At 47.5% G+C, this 21,974-nt stretch overlaps 1 protein-coding gene across 34 annotated transcripts in view; it reads left to right on the plus strand.

The window, feature by feature from the left end:
• Positions 1 to 21,974, plus strand: part of Cacna1c (calcium voltage-gated channel subunit alpha1 C) — a 656,696-nt gene that overhangs the window by 93,189 nt on the left and 541,533 nt on the right. For 10 of the 34 annotated variants that reach the window (XM_087904367.1, XM_087904358.1, XM_087904364.1 and 7 more), the window contains exon 1: positions 17,464 to 18,047. The exons of 21 other annotated variants lie outside the window; for them this stretch is intronic. In XM_087904367.1, the coding sequence (XP_087760493.1) occupies positions 17,999 to 18,047 (49 nt within the window). In that variant the 5' untranslated portion in view covers positions 17,464 to 17,998. Of the gene's footprint in view, positions 1 to 17,462; positions 18,048 to 21,974 lie in introns of those variants that run through there. 3 more of the 34 variants (XM_087904363.1, XM_087904362.1, XM_087904368.1) reach the window with 1 other exon arrangement.

The following is a 21,974-nucleotide window of genomic DNA, read 5'->3' on the forward strand; positions in this document are numbered from 1 at the left end:
GTGGGGTGGAGGTGTCGGCAGAGGTAAGGCCGCACACCCAGTCTCGTATTCTTAGAGCTCTGACCAGTTGCACATCTCAGCATTGACTGCTGCCTACGGCAGAAAGACCAGACCAAGGGTGAGAGCAGCCGAACTCTATGGATGTAAATACAAATATTCAGGAGGCACATTTACAACACTGCAACTGAGGAAAACAGTAACAGCGCCAGCCATGAAACGAGGAGGAGAAGACCAATTTGGGTCATTCCCGGGAGCACAGTTGACCTACCAAGGGTCATACCATTAAAGAAGATTGGTTCTCCCTCTCCCAGAAGCTAGCAACTATCAATAGGTCCTCAGATGGAAATATGAGGGTGTCATGAGCCCATTCTCTCTCCCAGACGGATTTGTTTTTACTGGCTTGTTCTTGTATGGGCCTTGTGAAGGCAACCACGACTGCCAGCAGTCCATGACAGTCTTGTCCTATCCCAAAGACGCCATTTTATTCTGGTCCTCCCCAACCTCTGGCTCTTACAGTATTTCCACCCTCTCCCCTGTAAAGGCCCCTGAGCTTTGGAACTGCTGTGACACAGATGTCCAATTTGTGGCTGAGCACTCACAGACATATATTCTCTGTACTGAGTTTCTGCTGTGCTCTGCAAAGGGACACTTCTGTGATGAGGTCTGAGAGCTGCAATAATCTATGGCTATAGAGATATGGACTTAGCAGTTGGATACTATGTCTGTTTAGCAAAATAATAGAAGTTGGTTTATCCATGGGGCCTATGAACTCCAGAAACAATGGGTCCTTGGCCAGATTTACAGTACCAAGCATGTGTTTCCTTGTGTATGTATGTGTGTGTAGCAGTGGTGGTGACTTAGATCCTATCAGAAAGCAGTTGGTTACCCACATAACAAGCTGCTATTGCCCCATGGGCATATCTTGTTGTATCAGTCTTTACCACATCTCACAGTTTTGCAGGCGGGTGTTTATGGTGCCCTTCTTTCCCCCAGAAGCCTGCAGAGTCCTTTTCAGTACAATGAAAGTCAGCTATCCCAAAGGAAGCTTCCTGGTCACTGCCAACTTGATTGCTCCACGTCCTGTGACAAAATGTGTTGTATCATCAGTGATTGAGTCTCACAGTCAAGTTCTGGTGAGCAATACAGAGCTATGGCAATATTTTGTATTGGAAATCTCCAGAAAATTCCTTACTAACAATTTGAAGTGGGGTATATCTATCCCAAACCTGGCACTGCGTTTTTTATTTGGTAGCCTATGGGTTCTGGGAGAAGCCTTATTCCATGTGCAGGATAATTCCATATAAAATAACAAGTTCCCATAAAGATTTTACAAACATCTTTACTGTTAATTATTCTTTCTCACAGCTGCTCCTCTACCCTATCTTCCCACCCCTCTGTCACTTAAACCTCCTTCACCACTGAGGAGACCATTCGTATTCTGCTATTACTGAAAGATGGGTATCGATTCCTGTCATTTTGCTGATTTTGTAGTATTATCCTACAAGATAATACTTGATAATACAATATATAATACTTGATATACAAGTATAATACAAGATAGACTACAAAGAGATTTGTAGTTTCTTTTGACTACTCATCCTAGTATGGTTTATTCATTCCCATGACATCTTTGTTGTGGTTACCCTTGCCTTCAGATGAAACTATTCTGTCCAGTATCTTCTGACCATCTGGCTTACTGGTCATCAATTTCCTTAGTCTATTTTTATCATGGAACATTTCTATTCTTTTTTATTTAACAGATAGTTTTGCTGGCTATCCTATTCTGGGTTGGCAGTTGTGGTCTTTCAGGGTCTGGAATGTATCTCTCCATACCCTAACGGCGTTAGAAACTCCTGTCAGATGATCAGGTGTCGCTCCGGTGGACCGCCAGAGGCAACTAGACCTTTCTTTTGCAGCTTCCAAGGTCTGTTCTTTAGCTTGCGGTTTTAGTGTTCTAACTGTAATTTGCTGCAGAAAATTTTCTCTTCTGGTCTTCTCTCTCTGGCGTTCTGTGGGCTTCTTGTACCTGGATGATATCTTTTTTCACTATGTTTAGGAAATTTTTTTCTATGATTTATTGAAATTATCTTCTCTGCCTCTGCTATGATATTCTTTCCTCTGCCCGTAACTTGATCTTTTCATGGTGTCTCCGAGCTCTTCCATCACTGGTCTCTCACTAAATGATCTAATTCCTCGCCTCCGCTTCCAGCCACGTCACTCTGTTTTCTACAGGATCCATTTTGTTGGTGATGCGTTCCACTGAGACTTGAATTTTGCCTATAGAATATTGACTCCCAGCATCATTCCGGGCATTGTTCTCTTCAGCAATTTCCTTTTGGCATCTTGGATTGACTTCCTTATTCATTCAACTCCTTGCCTTTCTGCTCTTGCTGTGCACCACGGCTTCTTCCCATTGTCTGCACTGTGGTTATTGTTTAAGATTCTTTATCCAGAAATTCTTCCAATTTGTTCTCATTAGGAGCCATTACTTTGGGATTAATAATTTTGGAGGAGGACGTGTTATCTTGGATTTCCTTATTGTTTTCATTTCTATGCTAAGACCTGCACATCTGGAGTCGGTTGTTAGTGCTCAGGAGAAGGCTAGGCTGCAGCAGAGTGGAGAGTTTTCTCTGCAGGGTTGCTATTTGGGTGCGAAGTCTGCCTCCAGTCTTATCCGAGTGTCAGATCTACCCAGAGTCAGCTCTAGTCTCCTTCTGCAGCTTCACTGTGCACAGGGAATTGAGGAACTCCCCATGCGTGTGGGCTTTTCTCTGGGTCAGATCAGTCCTCACCTGGGTCTATAGTGTCTGCTGCTCCCGTGTGTGCATTTGAGCTTCCATCTAGATCCTATCTTGTCCACAGATTCCACTGCTGGAGAACACCCTCTAGGCATTGCTAGATCCAACCAAGTTAACTTCAGAATTAGCCTCTGTATCACCATCCCCTGTTACTGAAGTCTAGTTTAGGTGGTCAGTTGAATCACGATCAACTGCAAGAAGCCTAGGTCCCACCCAGATCACTGAGTCAGAATCAGGACTTTGATAAGAACCCTAGTTGACTAGAATGCATATTAAAATTTGGGTGAGACTACACTAACCCACTAGAATACAGAGTTCTTATTGATGTGTGTGTGTGTGTGTGCGTGCGTGCGCGCGCAACTGAAGACTGTTTGTTGAGTGTAGTTGCTTTCCTGGAACCACCAACAACCTTCTTGTATTTTTTTTTCCCTTTTATCCATGTTTCCGTCTCATTCTACTCCTATGCCCCCTTTCCTGGTTTTCTCTCAGTAGCTGTGATAAACACCACGACAAAAAAGTCCAGCTTTTGGCAGAAAGGGTATTTGATATATACATTCCCCTCACAGTCCGTCACTGAGGGAAGTTAGGCAGGAAGCCAAGCAGGGTACAACCATGGAGTCAGGAATGGAAGTAGAGAGAGGCCATGGAGGGAGGGGTGCCGTTTACTAGCTTGCTCAGCATGCTTTCTTATACAACCCAGGACCGCCAGCCCAGGGATGGCACTGCTCACAGTGAGCTTGGCCCTTCCACACCAAATTAATCCAGAAAATGCCCCATAGGCCTGCCTACAGGCCAATCTGACGAAGGCATATTCTCAGTTGAGGCTTTTCTCTTCCCAGATGACCCTAGCTTGTGTCCAGGTGACAGTAAGCTAACAAGCACACCTCTTCCCAGTCCCCCAAAGCCCAGAGAAATAAATCACAACGCAAACTGTGCACTTAGCATGGCCCAAGCCCTTGGTCTACTGGGGTTGAGAATTTTGAGAGGATAGAATCTATTGAGCTCTTGTGGCTTAAAAACAGGAAGGGTTCTTTCTCAACAGGATATCACACATTGGAACAGGATACTTAATGAATCACAGTTTAACCTAAAGATCACATTTCCACTGATGGAATTTGAGTCACTCTGACACTCTGATGGAGACCTCAGATTCCCGAGGGCTATTGCGACTTTTCTCTTCATGAGTGTGACATTGTGTGGGTAGCTGCTTAACCCAACACCATAGCAGCCGACCTTTACTGAAAGGGTGACCCAGACTTTTTGGCTTAGGAAGCCTCCTTATTGCTTGCAGTCAGTTAGTTCTGCTAACTGCTTCCTGAGCAATTGCTCCCTTACCTTTGCTGATACACGGAGCCACTGAAGATGCAAAGTTCATGGGGCTGAGGAGATGGCTGAGCAGTTGAAAGCACACACTGTTCTTGCATAGGACCTGAGTTTAATTCCCAGCACCTATGGCGCACAACCACCCCCCTCTCTAGCTTCAAGGAGCTTGACATCTTCCTCCTGCTGCCGGAGACAACTGGCCTCATGTGTACAAACCCCCCTGCCCATGCACATAATTTTAAAAAGATACAAAGTTTGTTTTTAAAATAAGCAATAAAATAAATTAAAAATAAATAAAAAACATTTATTTATTTATTAAATAAATAAAATAAATAAAAGACATTTAAAAATATTGCTTATTTTAAAAACATTTTATATATATTTAAGGCATATATATATATATATATTTATATTTATATGTATGTATATTTTACCAGCCAAAGAACCACAGAAGGAGAGGAGTGTTGAGTATGATTCAGACCCTGTTCCTGGAAATGACTGGACCTAGGTTTAATAGTGCACTGGATTTGGGCCTGGCATCTTGGAGTCACAACGACTGCTCAGACAGCTTTAAGTACCGATTTCCAATCATTGTAGGGACAGGTTTGGCTTCTAGGACATTCCTTTTTTTATTGCCTGAACTGATTTTTTTTTTCTCATTCAAGTCATTTCCCAAGGGTCCAATCCACTTCCGTAGCGGTGCCGTGGCTGCTTGGGTTCAGGTGTTTAGTGGGACATTCCTCTGTGTGGCTTTCATCCAAACAGAGCTTATAAAAGACAGATACAAGAAAAGAAAATTGGGTAAGCCCATCGGTCAGTGTTAGGAAAGTAAACACACCTTTTGTAGGTAGCAACTGCAAAAGACAGAGACAGCGTTTGATGGTCGGTGAGGCTTCATGCACACGAGCAGGCCTCTTAGTGGTAAGATAAAGAGCCCAGCCGTTCACGCAGAGGCCCAGCCCCCCAGCTAAGTAACTCACTCAACAACGATGATAGGACAACCTCCTTTTGAACTGATCTCCCTGGTAACCTCCCAGGGAGAGTTTTCAGGAACATTATCTACCAGCTCAAGGCCAGTCTTTCATGTAGATACTTCTGTGAAGTGATTGAAGGAAGTAGGGCAGGTCTCTTGGTCCTCAAATTTTCCCTTTATCAGACTGAAATCGCACCATTGGCAATCTATCACTTTGAATTAACCCTCTACCGCCTTCAGTGACAAAGACATCACCCGCTCACTCCCTCACTCATCCCCTCAGATGTTTATCAAACACTGTCTGCTTCAAAGGTAAGTAGGACAGGGTGCTTGCCCTTGGACTGTTCAATCGCCAGCTGGAGATCCAGGGGACAAACGCTCCCAGCAGTGTGACCTATGCTTTAGTAGTGGTAAGGGTACAGCTGTTTGAGTGCAGAACAAGAGGTGTCCAAGCCATGCATGCCTTGGGATTGGGTCTTAAATGATAGGATACAAAGGATGGAAGCTGGCAGTTCGAGTGTGGACCAGAAGAAGAAATAAGTGATGACATTGGGCCTTGAACCTCCTGGAATCCTGTGTTGGTGCTGGACACCGATGTGTGCTCAGGGTGCTGTGGAGTGTTGGGATGGACCAGTTTGTCTACCTGTGTAACAGGTGGGCCTGCTTGTTGGGGTTTCTGTCCTGTCCAATTCCCACAGCCCTTTAGCCCCCAAAGAAATCACACAGAGAGTCTGCATTAGTTATAAATTGATTGGCCCATTAGCTCAGTCTTCTTATTAACTCTTATAATTTATATTGGCCCATTATTTTAGCATATGTTAACCACATGGCTCAGTATCTTTTTCAGTGGGACAGGTCACATCCTGCTTCTTCAGTGTCTGGATAGGACTGGGGAGGAATGGGCTTTCTCCTTCCCAGAATTCTCCTGTTCCCATTGCCCTGCCTCTATTTCCTGTCTGGTTGTCCCACCTATACTTCCTGTCTGGCTACTGGCCAATCAGCGTTTGTTTTACACATAATTGACAGAATACAGAATTGTCCCCCACCATACTTGGATACTGGGGACTCAGTTTGTTTTTTCCATTGCTAACAGCGTCCCTTCAGTCACCTTGCAAGCAGTGCAGGGGCTCCCATGTCTGGGAGCATAGCTGTTAGTTTTGCCACTGTGAGGGTAACCAAGAGATCTTGAGAATGGACATAGATCTGCTTGGTTTTTAATACTCCTGATTTGGACATTTCAAAACTACGGAAGAAGGCTCAAGCAAGGCCCATGTGTGATGGGAAATTATTTTAGCCCCGTGCCCCCAAAACTTGAGCATCAATGAGCTTCAGAGGATAGAGAGTGCTGATCTCTTGTCTCAGAATATTGCCAGAGTGGGCCTTTGCCAGCTGCTGAGATGTGGAAACGGGGACTAACCCAAGCACCCAGCCCCACCCCTGGAATGCTTTCAGAGCTTTAAGGGAAAATTTCAAGATCAAATTGGTTACTTGGACAAAATAATTGAAATTTAATTTGACTTTTTGAGACATTTGGCAGAATTTGGTTACGAAAATCTCTCTCAGCAGTTGGCTGGGCACCGGGGAAGTGTCAGCAGTTGGCTGGGTATCGGGAAAGTAGCAAATACCCTTAATTTTAATTTATGAGGATTGGTTCCATACACTCTGCAAGTAGTGAGTTCTTTAAAAAAAAACCAAGTTGATTACATTTATTTGTGTGCGTATTTGTGCATATATGTGTTCCACAGACACGTGTGGAGCTCAGAGGATGAGCTGGCTCTTTCCTTTCTATCATGCAGGCCTGGCAGCATTTACCTGCTGAACCATCTTGCCAGCCCTGGAGTTTTTATAACTCTGCCCCTATCTCTCCCACCTCCTTTCTCCGTCTCTGTGTGTCTGTGTTGGGTGGTATATACACATGCGTGTGTGTCGGGTGTGCTTCTGTGTCAGTGTGGTGGCCAGAGGAAGAGGTCAGGTGTTCTGCTTTATAAGACACCATCTCCTTTCCTTGAGAAAAGGTCTCTCATTAAATCTAGATCTGGGCTACCAGCCTGCAAGTCCCAGTGATCTCTCTGCTTCCCTCTCTCGCTACCCCCAGCACTGGAGTTACAAGCGTATGCTTGACCACAGTCAGCTTTTTGCACAGGTTCTAGGGATTTGAACTCGGGTCCTTATGCTTGCGCAGCAAGCGCTCTGACCGACAGAGCCAGTTCTCAGCCCAGACAGTGCAGCACTACACGCAAGAGACAAAGACCCATATATGTAAATTTCAGACTAAATTCCTTATGAAGCTGGGTTCGTGGCCAACTTCTGTCACAGAAAATCCAAAGTCTCCTTGTTAACTTAGAGGTAAAGCAGGGAGAAAGTGTGGTCCCTCTTAGGCATGGGTACTGTCCCTCACCAGCATAGAAGAACTTACCGGAGACTGATAGATTATTGTCTTTCTGCTACTCCAAAAGATTCCTGGGACTATAGCTCCCAGGGAGGAACTGTGGCAGGAGAGTGGGGTTGGGGAGAGAGAGACACACACACCAAGGTTTACATATAAAAGAAATCTGTTGAGGCTGGAGAAATACTTCAGTTGTTAAGAACACTGTCTGCTCTTCCAGAAGACCTGGATTCAAATCCCAGCTCCTTCCTAGTGGTTGGCTATCTGTCATCAGTAACTCTAGGTTCATGACATCCAACGCCCTCTTCTGGATCCTGTGGATATTGCATGCATGTGCTGCACAGGCAGAACAGGCAACAAACCTATACACATAAAAATTAAAAATATTAAAAAATAGAAACTGGTTGACAGAAAAAACTGGAATGCCTTCCACACTTGGGCTACACAATACTGAGAAAGTGTGAAAAAAGCACTAATATGCACATATAGGAGACAGGCGCTGTGCAAATGACCTCTAAAGCCTCAGGGGACTCTGCCCAGTGCTTTTGAGAGTATGCTCACTAACCCGCTGCCATTCTTGGGAGTGCCTTTCACTTCTTAATAAACTGGCCTTATTTCTGGTATTTCTATTATTTTTTAAAAAGGTCACCAGTTGTTCTGTTTTTCCAAGGAAAGGAGGGCAAACCAAGAGGGCTGGAATCGTGGCAGTGATATTGATGTGGTACCAGGAACAATTACTGGGTGCTATGAGAGACTGTTACAGACATGGGCCATTTCATCTTCCTGGTAGTGAACAATTTGTTATTTCTATATTTTTCTTACCAAGCATTTTCACACTAATACTTTATCTGGTACCCAAACCTCCTTCTTGGGAGTTCCCGGTTTTATAGTTAAAGGAGACGGAAGGCCGACAGCAACAGCCAGAGTTTTGATTTGAGAGCTCATTCTACTGTGTGACCTTTGGCTTCTCCACCATAAAAAAAAACACAGCACATTCATATTTCTCCAATAAACCCCCGCGGAAGGACGGACTGGAAGAACCGCTCTGACAGCTTCGACTTTTAAGCCTTCGGAAGAGCTGGCAGTGACGCCCAGTGTTAGCTCTGCTTGGCCTTCTAGGATTAAAACCATATTTTAAAATGGGATGATTTTTTTCATGGTATAAATACATGCAACCCAGAGTTCCAAAGCTGTCCAGGAGTTCATAGGTTATAGTATCCTGAGGATAAGTAACCGTGTGTTTTTTGGTACCTTGTTTTGCAAGGTTATCAAGGAGATAAAAATCTTTGACAAGAAAGGTAAATCGTTTTAGGTCACCTTGGGACTAGAAGACAGAGTGCAAATTAGGACCCAGAGGTGTTTGTTTCCTGGACATTCACTCACAATCCAAGGTCTTAACACTCAGCTTTCTCCCTCCAGCACAGCATCCCACATGGTGTTCACAGGCAGCATTGGCCGTAGCCTGAGGCTGGGTGTGGGTCTTCCGGTCTTCCCTCACTCAGTCTCTCAGTTTTGAGGAAGTACGTGCTCTCTCAGCTATTTTCCATAGCTACCCGATATCATCGTTTGAATGAGAACGTCGCCCATAGGCACAAGCATTTGAGCACTTGGTCGTTAGTCGGCTGCATCATTTGGGAAGTTTTAGGAGGTGTGGTCTTGATGGGGAAAGTGTGTCACTGGGGACCCTGCTTTGAAGGCATACAACCCTGCTCTCCTTCTCCTTTGTTTTTCCCATTTGTTCTTTCTGCTTAGTGCTGGCTGTCAAAGATGTGATCTCTCAAGCTTCCTGTTCCCGTCCCCAAGCCTGCTGCTTGGTGCTATGCTTTCCCACCATGATGGACTCCTGTTCCTCTGGAAGCACAATCCAAAACGAAACCTCTCCCTCCCGAGTCACTTTTGGTGATGGTGTTAGATCACTGCAACAGAAAGTAATGGACACACCTTTTATTATCCTTTCAAAAACACATAGAGCCCTGTGTTTGGTCGTCATAGATGTTGCAGCATTTCCTTTTGTTCTTGGAGATGCCCTCCACTTCTTCCTTTAAAAAATCTTACTTTTATACACACACACACACACACACACACATACTTGTATATAAGTGTGTATATCACTGAAAATCTTTCATTGACCATGGTATAATATTGCATCAAAAAGAGGCAGAGAAATTGAAATTAACTATCCTTCTGTGACCATAAGACTCCCTGTTACAGTTTTTGCATTCAATGTTCTTTCAATTTTTTTATACTTAAAAATTAAAGTGTAAGCTGGGTGGTAGTTGCCTGCACGTTTAATCCCAGCACTTTGGAGGCAGAGGCAGTCAAATCTCTGTGAGTTCAAGGCCAGCCTGGTCTACAGAGCTAATTACAGGACAGCCACGTTTACATAGAGAAACCCTGCTTTGGAAAACCAAAAATGAAAAAAAAATTAAAATGTGTACATGGATTAAAAGCATGTATATATGTGTATCCAATGATCATAGCAATTAGCATTTTCATTTCCATGAATATTTATCATTTCCACATGTTGGAAACCTTTCAACCCTCTGGTTATTTTGGGATATGTTATTAATTCTAGACTGTTAATTACATTACCGTGCTATACAGCAGTAGGACAGATTCCATCCATCTACCTATCTGCATCTTGGAACCTCTTATTTAACCTCCATTCTCCTTCCTCCCTCTCCCCCTCTAAATCTCTAGTGACCACTGTCTCATTACAGAAATTATTAATGTATAATTGAGCAAAACAATGTACTCACATCCTGAGCTTTTAAAAGTAATTAATATCATATTGGAAATATACCCCTTGGAAAGACAGATAATTGGAGGAGTGTCGTTTCTGGTAGCAGAGGCTTTCTGGATCTCCACGTTGATGCATTCCTGGTGGGTGTCCATCGACAGGAGGATGTCCCCCAGTAAAAAGGGAGCAGCAGAGACATGCTTGAGAGAAAGGAGAGGCAGCAAGAGGGCTCTGGCCTCCTCTGGTTGTCCTCTTTGGACTAAGATGAAATACATATCAATGCTGGTGTCTGTAAATGAATTCAACATAAGCCACGAGGGCTACTTCACAGCAGCCTGAAGAGGTTCTAAACCACCACATTATGCAGGCCCACGTGGGAGACTGGTGCCATACTCTTGTTTCTTCCGCTTGAGAATAGTTGACATAAGCTACTTCACAGAAACAGAGACCTAAGTGTGTCTGTGAAAGAATTTTGTTTTTATTTTTGAACTGTAGAATAAGTTGTAATGGATATTGCCATTAATTTACCTAAAACAAATAACAACTCACATGCTGAAAAAATTAGATGAATATTCTGTATGAGCCACTATCAAAGATTGTTAAGGTTACAACCTGTCCTCTTCCGAGGACCAATTGACTGACACCTCACTGATTGGAATGGAAGTCAATTTAACAAGGGCAATTCCGTATAAATCCTCATTGCATGCTGGTCACACACAGGGAGCTGTTGTTTTATTCCAGTCTGCTGGTCATAAAGGGCAATGTTATACTATGACAATGATTTCCAGATTCCTGGGCCTTCATATAATCATTGTGAAGTTTGAACTTCTTAGTTTGAATTTTTATATTTTTGAGAATTTCACATTTGAGTGCATACATATTTCATAGGTATTTTAGCATGTGTTTCCTTATGACTTTTTCAAACATTCTCAGTGTTATTTATCTCCCCCTTTCTGTATTATCTTCCTTTCTCCACACTGGATAAGGCAACCCCCATCCCCGTACCCAGCACCGGCATCCTGCAATCACATTCTTCATCTAGAACCAGGTGGGGGGGGTCACGAAATCACCACAGGGTTCCAGATTGAAGGATACTACTCCATTCTGTACTATTTGAATTGTATGGCAGAAGAGATTGCATTTTAAAAAGGTAACCTTGAGGCTGCAGAGACGGCTCAGTGGTTAAGAGCATTAACTGCTCTTTCAGAGGACCCGGGCTCAATTCCCAGCACCCATATAGCAGTTAACCACCATCTATAATTCCAGTTCCAGGGGCTCCATCGCTCTCTTCTGGTCCCCTCATGTACTATGTGCACGTAGTGTACAGACACACACACACACAAGCAAGACATCCAGACACATAACATTTTTTAAAAATCTTAAAAATAAAAATATATAAAAGTTAAAAGTAATCATACACTTTATTAGCAAGAACTTGTCCAAAAGATGTATCTAAACGTAGAGCAGTTGGGAAGTGCACTGAGTGGCATTTCATAAACAGCATCGGTCAGTTCAGGAGATAATGATCACTAAGAGTTGTTGTTCAGTAATCATTTAATAAAGTTATATTAATTGCAAAAATGATTGTGTAAGTTGAACATGCATGAGTGACTCTGCGGGCTTCACTCAAGTGATAATGCGTATTCAATGTATGTGTGTAATAAAGAATGTGTGCATGCGTGTGTGTGTGTGTGTGTGTGTGTGTGTATGTGTGTGTGTGTGAGAAGAAACAGTCTCAGTGAGAGTTTCCTATGCTTTACAGGGCTCACAGGTATTAGATGCGAGCTGCAGGGGAATGTGAGTGAAGGGACATTAGCATAGATCAGGGTCCCTGGTAGCTGAGTGACAGCCTGCCCAAATGTGAGCCAGTATCCCAATCCACAGAACATGTGAGTGTAACTTGGAAAATGGGTCTTCGAAGATGTAGCTACTTTAAGGATGTTGAGACGAAGAAATCAAGTTGGAATATCCAACGGCCCCTAACTGCGGTGGCACGTGTCTTTATTAGAGCGCAGCAGAAGGAGATTTGACAGTTAAGGGAGAAGGCAATGTGACCAGAGAGACATGTGACCACAAGTCAAGGAGTACTGCTGACCACCGGAAGCTAGATGAAGAGAAGAATGGGTCTTCTCTAGAGCCCCAGTAGGACCGTGACCCTGCTTGGTTTTGAAGTTGTAGTTGCCAAAAAAGGAAGAACACGTTACTGTTGTTCGAACCCCCTGGTCAGTGACAACTTTGTATGTCAGTCGCGGGAAATGAGTCCACACAGGAGTGTCCTCCTCTTTATTTCTAGGTGCTATGAAATGATGTTACTTGGTAATTCAACACTCTAAGGGAGTAGTCTGGAAAAAGGGCGGTGTATTGCCCGGACACATCATTTAAGGGTTGATGGAGGAAAGAGTCCCAAATGGGGCAGGGGATTGATTGTAGGGCTTGCCTCTCCGCTTGCGGGTGGGGCTAGGGAAGAACCAACAGAAAGCTGCTCTCTCTGTAACTAATGATGGGTCTGAAGTTGCTGTGGACCAGCAGGACCAGAAGTGTGAAAAGAGCCAATGAGAGGTGGGAATGATTGTGGTCAAAATGGATCAAAAGCCACGGAGAAATTAGAATCCCTGTTTGATTCTCACCACTTTGGACTCTTTCTGCAAAGCTGGCTACACCTTTCTTCCGGGATTCCGTAGCTGGAGGAGAAAGGAGAAGGAAGGGGTCAGGGGGAGCTGTGGTCCCCTGAGAGTCTATTGATGACAGTGTGGACATGGACGTCACAGCATAAACGCTGTGAACTGTTGTAGACATCTATGGCCTAGAGCCATGTGAAGAAGATAATCCCACAAAAGAAGGCCTCAGAAGCTAAGCTGACCAGTGAAGAGCAACCGCCCAGTGCCACTTCCAGTTTCTGGTCTCTTGTCAGAGCATGCTCTAGGGACCCTTGGCAGAAGAGAGCAGCCTGTGGACCTTTCTGAGTCATCCCTCCTTCGTTCATTGTTACCTGGTTTCAAACACCCGCTCTTATGCACAGTCCCAAGAACGAAAGATTAACTGACAAGATGTCTGCCACCAGCAGAGCAACTAGTACTTCAGCCAGGTTCCTTGGGTGAGTGAGGACCTAACAGTACATTTGGCTTGAATCACTACTGGTCAGGTAATGGTTTAGGGTTTTGGTCTTGCTGCTAGGAGAAAACATCAGGCAAAGGCAATTTACAGAAGGAAAGATTTTTTGATTCACAGTGTGAGGGTACAGCCCATCATGGTGGGGGAGGCACGGCAGCAGGAGCTTGAGGCTGTCGGTCACAGCATCAGCAGTCAGGAAGCAGAGAGAGGAATCCTACTCCCCCACCTTCTCCTTTTCACTCAGTCAGGGTCCCCAGCCCACGGAAAGGTGAGGTCCACAGTTAAGGTAGGTCTTTCCCACACCGATCAGCCTAATTAACCAATCCCTTACAGGCATGCATAGAGGATTATGTTCTACGTGGCCAACTTACGTCAAGTTGACAAAATTGACCATCAAAGGTGGGTGGTAACTTGAGAGTAAGTGGTTGTCGGGTGGGCAGAAGGCACTTTGGGGCTTAGCTTCTGTCCTCCCTGGCAAGACAATGGGGTCCTGATTCCTATGACTGGGATGGAGCTGCCTATAAGCTTGAGTTTCCACTTGGTAGCCTGGCTCCCATACCTACGGTTAGACAAGAAGAAAGAAGAAGAAAAACTTACCTTTTCTAGCTCCCCAAGAGAGCTACTGCCAGCATTATGGTGGGACCCTCTCTTGTCTTTTTTCTAATTCTAGAATTCACATCTTTAAAAAAGAGAGAACCGAACATTATATGATATTTTGTAACTGTTTTTTTTTCTTGTCATCAATATTTCTCTGTGGTATCATTTATGCCAGTTGGAATTTCTTATGTTGCTCTTCCCTAGTGTATATGTAGAGTGGCTAAGAGACAGGTAGAAGTCCGATTACAGGGGTTCAAATCCCACCCACACCCACTTCCTATAAAAACATGAGCAAGCAAGGAAACCTTCCTGTCTTTTTCTCCTTTGTTATATAGCAACAGAAATGCTTCACAGGGCTGTGCTAGAGAGCAGGCAATTTCACATGCATGAGACACAAAGACAAACTTTTGAAATATTATTATTTAACTGACATTTTGTTATTTAGATCATTTTCAGGTTTCTCCAGTCATATAAATATGCTGCAATGAACTTATTCACTGCACTCTTGTTTCCGAAGCAAATATGTGTGGTCACAAAGGAGAATCTTATGCAGAGTAAGCCATACCTAAGTAGACATTGAGTGTTCTTATGTACAAAGCACTGTGCAGAGCAGGGAGGTAGGAAGCGTGCATGCGTGCTGTGTGTGTGTGTGTGTGTGTGTGTGTGTCGGGGATGGGGTGGCATGTGCACACGTCCAACGCTCTGTGGCAGGCCTGACAGAGAGAAAGACTTGAGGAGCAGGAAGAGAAGAGAGAACACTTGTAGCTAGGGTCAAAGCTGCCAGGGAAAGAGGCAGGCTGCTGCTTCTGCTCCTGCCACCTCCCACATCCCCACATCACAATTCTAAACGGTCTCTGGTGGGTGGAGAATTTGTTACCTTGCAGAAGAACACCCAGGGCTGGGTTCCAAAGTTAGAAAGTGGGATATGGGCGTGCTTTGAAGGCCAAATATTTAGGAAATAACTTTTTCAGGAAAGGAAAGAACATATTAATAGCCGAAAAGAGAAGTGGAAAATGGAAGCGAAGCAGCATGGAGCTCACATTTGCCTGTTAGGTTTCCTACTCACAGAAAAGTCAGGCAGCCAATCAAACCTGTGACCCCCCCCCCCCCCCAACACACAAGCGCTTGGTTCTCAATTCCATGGTATTTTGTAAAGTATATTTTGCAGTCAGTTCTTGAAACTCTACCCCCGCCATGTCACCTCTGGCCATCCTCTCAGCAGAGAGCAGTATAATACAAGAAACATGACTTTGGTGTCAGATTCTCCTGGGCTAAGTCCCAGTTGGGTGCCCCTAGCCATGGAACATGGGTTTTAGTTTCCTCTATCTGTAAAATAGAGACAATAATTCTTACCTTATGATGCAGCAGTGAGCAGGCAGCAAGGCAATGCCTGTGGAGCATCACTCTACGGCTGGCAGAGTATGTGGCGAGATTAACCACCACTCTTTTTTTGCTACAGGATGCAATGGAAACGCAAACCAATTTTATTATTGCTTATGCAATCAGCCGCACTCGCCCTTGAGATGTAGTCCCATAATCTCCCTAAACGGGGCTGTGTAATTTCTAACTTCCTTTCTCAGACTGGAGGCCAAAAGTTGGGTAATCACACACCAGGATGGCAAAGATACACCCCTTATTAACAATAACAGCAACAACAAACAATTAGATCCCTATTGACATAGAATAAAGATGATAGGGTTTAATACCTGTCCCGGGGGTCTCGCATTTTAATCTGGTGCAACCATCACTGCACAAAGAAAAATGAGGAGTGTTAAGGTTTCAGGTCTCAAGCAATCTGAGATGGTGCAGAGAGTGGTACTCCTTCATTCATTCAGTCAATGTGAATGTATGAAGAACCTGCTACCTGCCATATACTGCTCTATATACCGATGAGCAAAATGGACAAGAACTGCTGGTGGGGGTGTGAGGCTGCAGTGTTTCCTCAGGGTAAGATCAAGATGGGGGTCACTGAGGTGGACTCTGAGCAAGGTCTCTAAGGAGTGAAAGCATCTTCTAAAAATGCAAGGAAAAGTGCAGGAAGTAGAGACAAGTAGAGCTGAGGACAAAAGGTTTGTGTGTGCAGGGTGAGCGGGAGCATGTCCGGCGTGCAGCAAGGGAAAACAGTAGGGAACAGTGATGGAAGTCGTGCATAGCCACAGTCTTTGTCGGCTAGCGTGACTTTCACTTAAGTGACAGAGAGGCCATTGGAAGGTCTGGGTTAGAACAGCACCATCTTAAGTGGGTTGTTCCCATGCTGTGAGGAGAACGCGCCTGAGGAGAGGAGACTGACCAGAGAGAACCAGCTACTGGCTCAGCCCCAGAAGAGGGCAGCAGAAAAAGTGAGTGGAGGTTACGCTGCATTTTGTCTAAGGTGAATTCCATGATGTGGGATCGCAAGGGAAATCAAGCCAAGATGACTCCGGGGTTCTTCCATGAGCAACTAGAGGGGTCAGCTGAGTTGGGGGAAGGCTGTGTGAGGAGCAAGCCTGGATATATGTTTCATTCTCAAGGAAGAGGGCAAGCTGGCTGGCGTCTGGGTCAGAAGAGAGGGTCTAGAATGAAGATTCACAGCTGACAGAGCCCCTCGCTTAAAGTCACCTGGAGACAGGGAGCTTGGCAGTCTAAGGGCTGATCTCTAGACCAGGTTTCCCAGTGGTAGGCCCTCCCAGAATGGGCTCACCAGCCCCATCTAGAGGGTCGTGCCTGCAGGAGGTGCTTTGGATATTAACTGTGACAGCGGGTGTCGGAGAGAAGTGCTTCATAGCTCCCCGCCGGGGTGGCAGAAATAATTAAGAGAAGTAGGTAAAGGTACACTGGCAGAACACGTGCTTCGCCTGCCCCCAAGGAGGGAGCAAACCTGGCTGTATTAATCTGTTCAGACATCTGGGCACCACCGTTGCCTGGCCCACGAGGCTCCGCCTCTTGGGCTCTTTTTCTCTCCCCGCCCATCTGCCCATCCTCGCCTGTATGTGTCACTTCTACAACCGTTCTGATTGTAATTGATCAACAGAATCACGGCTCATTTTGCTGTTTCGTTCGGTCGATGTGAAAGAGGCCGGGGAGTTGGGCACATTGTATTTCGTGTTCCCGGGATTCCCCTCCCAGGCCTTGCCGGCGTGGCGGTGCTCGCCCCCCCTCCACCTCCACCCGGGACGCGCGGGAGCCGCGGGGGGCCTGGGAAGGGTGGGGGTCTGCAGGCCGAGGCCAGGCGCCTGGAGGTGTGTCCGCGCCCGGGGTTCGCTCCCCGCCGTTTGGCGGCCAGGGCTTCTCGCGTGGCGCCGCCGCTCCACTCGGGCTCCGGTCCCCGCCGCGCGCCGCCGCCACATCTGGAAGCGTTCAGCGCGTCTGCTCCGGCGCGCCGGGCGGGCGGGCGGGCGGGCGGGCGAGCGGGCGGGCGGGCGCGGGCAGGGGCGGGCGCGGGCGCGGCGGGGCTGGAGGGAGGAGGGAGGCCGCGCCGCGCTCTCGCGCCCGGTGTCTCCCTCTCGCTGCCTCTGCAGAAACAGCTCCCTGCCAGAACGGCGCTCGGCGCGGCGCGGCCCGGAGCGGCGGCGGTGCTTCCCGCGGGCTCGCCCTCAGGTGTTCGCGGCTGCCGTCGCCGAAGAACGCGGCTCGGGGGCCTCTCGGCGGTCGCCCTGGGCGGGCAGGAGACGCCTCGGCCCCCTGGCGGCTCGGGGTCCACCCCGCGTCGCGGGCCCGCCGCTCTCCCTTGCCTCGCCTTTGCGCCTCTTCTTGCTCTGCCTCTCCATTTATTATTATTATTATTTTTTCAAATGGTGTAGCCGCCAGAGGTGCGGTGCTAAATTCTTGGAAGGGGCCCGGATGTACTGAGGATGCATTACAATCTCACGAAAGGAGGCGGTAGTGGAAAGCAGCAGTTTTTGGTGTTTGGTGCAATAATGGGTATCAGGTAATCAGCCGAAGGGAGCAAGAAACACTGCGGATCCACGGCTTCCTCGATTTGCGCGAAAGCCGCCGCCGGCCTCGGAGGAGGGATTCATCCAGACCCGCTCGCGGCTGTTGCTGCATTTCTTCCTCTTTGTGGCTTCTCCTTTCCAAGCAGTTTTTGGCCAATGGTCAATGAAAACACGAGGATGTACGTCCCGGAGGAAAACCACCAAGGTAAGCGGGACCCCATCGCCGCACCCGGTTCGCCCGTAGCTGCCCACGGCGGGTCCCCGTGGAGCTGCCCGCGCCGCGTGCGCGAGGGGCGCCAACGCCGCGCGCGGGAGCCCGCGGGAGCCGGCCAAGCCGCCGTGCGAGCCGGAGCGGAAAATTCCCGCCCCTCCCCCTCCGCGGCCGGCCTTCTTCGGAGCATGTGGTTCCCATGAAATCCCGGGCGAGGGGGAAAGTTCCCCAAGTGTCGGCGCTGCCTGCGTTTCTCGCCTTTGCCTCGAAAGCCGGCCGGCCGGCCGGGCCATGGCCAGCTGGGGAGCGGCTGCTTCGGGGTTCTTCGCTCTGCCGGGGCGCGGCAGGGAACGCGCGGCGCTCGTGCACCCCGCGGAGACCAGGCCCGCTCCGGTGGCCCCCCAAGCTGCCCGGCGTCCACTCTTCCCGGCGCCACTTCCTCGGGCGGTGCGCTCCAGGTCGCGGGTGGGGGGTGGGGGCGGGGGCTGCAGCTGTGCGTCTCAGCGCGCCTCCTCTCTCCATCTCGGCTCCTCGGCTCCTCAACACCGCCCACCTCTCCACTGCCATTGACCCCGAGCGAGCCCACGCCAGGTGTGTTATTGTTGGCACGCCTGTGTGGACTCGCACCTGAGGATGGAAGCAGCTAGGAGCCCAGAGATGTGTGGGCTTCGCTTTTTCATGTTTTCAGAGAATCAGGAAAGGGTGTGACTAGCTCTGAGGCTCCATACTTAGTGTTCTCTAAGCATCTCCATGCTGGGCATCAAGTGTCTCCAGCTCCCCCTCTGATGGTGAAAGGCTTGCAGGTAACTCCCCACTTCCTGGAAACTTTCTCCCTCTCCTTCTCAGTCTCCATCGACAAGTTACTGTTTTGACATTGCTCAGTGACTAAGGTGATGAAGCTGAAGTATGCTGTAGTCTCAGGATGCCCTTTCTACAGGCTGTCTGCCCCCTCCACCGTTCCCTTTCTCTTTTTGCCCTCAGCAGCTACCATCGCTCTTCCTCTTCCACATTGTGCCTTCCCTTGCCTTGCCAGGTTACTTCCGAGTGACTCTCCATAGCTCAGCCTTGTAGAAGTAGTACCCAGGCCTGGCATCCAGCCCCTTCGCCCTTTGTCCTATCACCACCATTTGGGGACAGGGCCATTGCCTTTGCGGATTAGGGCTATTAGGGAGCTGCTTAGCTTCCTGGTCTTCATCTGGAAGCTGATTTGGATTCCCACTGCCTTTCTGCTTCCCATCTTGGGTTTCGGTGCTGGGATTTTGGCCTCCTTAAGAAGCAAGTCTTGTCAAGGGTCATGGATACTGGTCTTTTATGGCATAAGGGCAATCCCTGTCTCTGAGTTACCTACCCTCCACGTTTGTCCTGGAACCACTTTCCTAGCCGATGGAGTTCTGGATGGATTAGGAGGAGGAGAGAATGAGACGCAAAAGAAAGGGTGATATTTTTGAAGAGTGGGGGTGGGCTAGATCGCTCAGGTTCTGCCCATGCCCTCAGTCTAAGCAACTTGATGGAGAACTCAGTAGTGTTGTCCTAGCAATTACTGCCGAGGGCAAGACATCTTTGTAAAGCAGCTATGCCCATAGTTTGCAAGGTCTCCCAGAAGTGTAGAATAAGCCCCTTCTTAGCTAACTTCCTTGCTCTGCCTTTCTTTTGCCACTTTGCTTCTCAACATCATCCCCAGGCCCCTTGCAGGGAGCAGGCATTAACTGAAAGAGCAGCAACCCCATAGGTTCTGGAGGAGGATGTAGTAGGGGAAGAGGAGGTGGCAATGGCCAGCAACTCTACCTTTCTAGCAGGAAGGCAGCAACCACTATAGCAACCTGGATGGTACTCTCTCTCAGAGCTGCAGCGGTTACATAATTCACAGGAGCGCTTTCGCCTCCATCCCTAGATGCGGTTCTTAGGTAAAAGAGCCCCAGGGTCCCTGTCCCCCTCTGCCTCCCACCTTCTTTTTGTTGATTGGCTGGGCCTTTTGGAGGGTTGGGGAAGGTGGTAGAGGTGGGAAGGACAGGCCTGGAGGAGTGTGAATATTTACAAGAAAGAAGCGGCTGACTTAGTAACTCATGGGTGATGAAACATAGTTGGGGGCTAGAGTTTCCGAAGGCAGAGAGAACAGGAGCCAAATGATGACCTCAGAACAGCAGTGGTGACCAATCAGAGCGGAGAAGCAAATAAGTTGCCAGGTGGCTGTTTTCTTCTCTCCTGACTGGCTTGTAAGGACTGAATGTATCTCCTTCCCACAGCTTCTCAGTGGGCTGCATGCACCTATGAAGGAAGAGGTTCAGACTGTGGCGGTCAGAGGCCAGTACCTCGCAACAACCTAGAAGTCAAGGCAGGGAAGGGTTCTGCTCCTAGGCTCCAGACTGGAGGTTATACACCCAAGCTGTGCCTCACTTCTGGTGCCCCATCAGCTTTGATTCCATTCCAGCCTACCACTTTTCTGGGCTGCTTACCCCGGGTAGGCTTCAGCTAGCAAGTGAATTTCTTAATACTCAACCATTTAACAGAAAAACATCAGAATGTCCCTATCTGCTGGAGGCAAGGCAGAGGGGAGGGGGAAACACACTGTGCTTTTTTTTAAACCACTTAACCATACAAGAGAGTAGTAATTATTTAAAATAAAGTAAAAATACAATGATCGCAGTTAACTCTTTTCAGATGGTCCGAGAGCCGCACGTTCTGTGAAGGTTAGAAGAAGACCTGACATCAGTTTCTCTTTCTCTGCAAGTTTCATGGGGGAAGCGGGAGAAAGGGAACTTTTTGAATGCCAAATGCTGTTCCTGGGAATGACCCACACAGTGTAAGAGAATCAATAATTATCTATTTCCATAGAACACATAGAATGATGGTTAAGAGATTGCATAGGACTTAATGCACCTCACCCTGAGTGTTATGCAAAGGAATGTTGACAATACATTCTCCTAAAATGGTTTGTGGGAATTTTTTTTCCCCATTTAAATCTCCCATTGAGTAGAGACTCATTCCGGGAGAGCGGATGCTACAAGAATAACAGTGATTTGTCAACACAGTGGCGAGCCACTAGCGCGCCCCCCCCCCCCCCCATCTCTTAGAGTCTTGGAAAAGATTTAGGATCGTTAAATTGCCTCTTCTACTCAAAACTGCTTTGGGTAGGCTCTTCCGTGAATAGGGTCTACTAAAGGAGCCCAAGGGGATACCAGGAGAGGTTTCTGGGGCCTTGCTGATCTTTGGATATACTACATAGTATAACTAGGAGTTCATTGCAAGGGCCTCGATACATAATTGACCATAATCTTGCAGGAGCGACTTCGGGACCAGCCGTAGATCTGACTTCTGCCTCTCCCAGTAGGTGGCGCTACAGGGCTTAAGAGTCAGGCCATGGTCTCCAGGGCCATGGAGATGAGGAAAGACATTGGGAAGATGGAGAAGCTGTTCCCTCAGGGCCTGGTGCAGAGGACCTTACAGAGCAGCTTGTGTCTCCATGACACTGTTCACCGGAGGCCTTCCAGAATGAAGGAGGCCCCGAGTCCCTCCATGGATCTTCTTCCCCTTTGGATTGCTGGGCTCCATTGCACTTTCTTACCTCAGACTCCTGTTTACCTGGTCCGTAGACTCCCACAGAGAGAGCCTTGAGGGAGCCTTTGGATGGGGCAGCTGAATACGTCATGGCCTCATGCTGATCCCCTTCAGGATTTGAAAGGGTTGGGCTAAAAACTAGTGGACCCAAGGGTCCCCAAGCCTGAGGCAACCTGAAGTTGGGGATGTAGGGATGCTGCGGGGATGCCGACCTGTTTTCATCAGTGGCTCCATGGTACCTTCTTAGCTTTGTTAGGGGGAGAATTAAGACAGCTGTGGGCTCATTTCCCAGCTGATTTCTGCCTCAGCCATCTCCTGCTGGGTGGTGGCAGGGAGGATCTGGAGACCTAGGTGGGAAGTCCCTGA

The sequence above is a fragment of the Myodes glareolus genome, chromosome 3, assembly GCF_982192425.1.
Source record: "Myodes glareolus chromosome 3, mMyoGla1.1, whole genome shotgun sequence".
NCBI classification, from domain to species: domain Eukaryota; kingdom Metazoa; phylum Chordata; class Mammalia; order Rodentia; family Cricetidae; genus Myodes; species Myodes glareolus.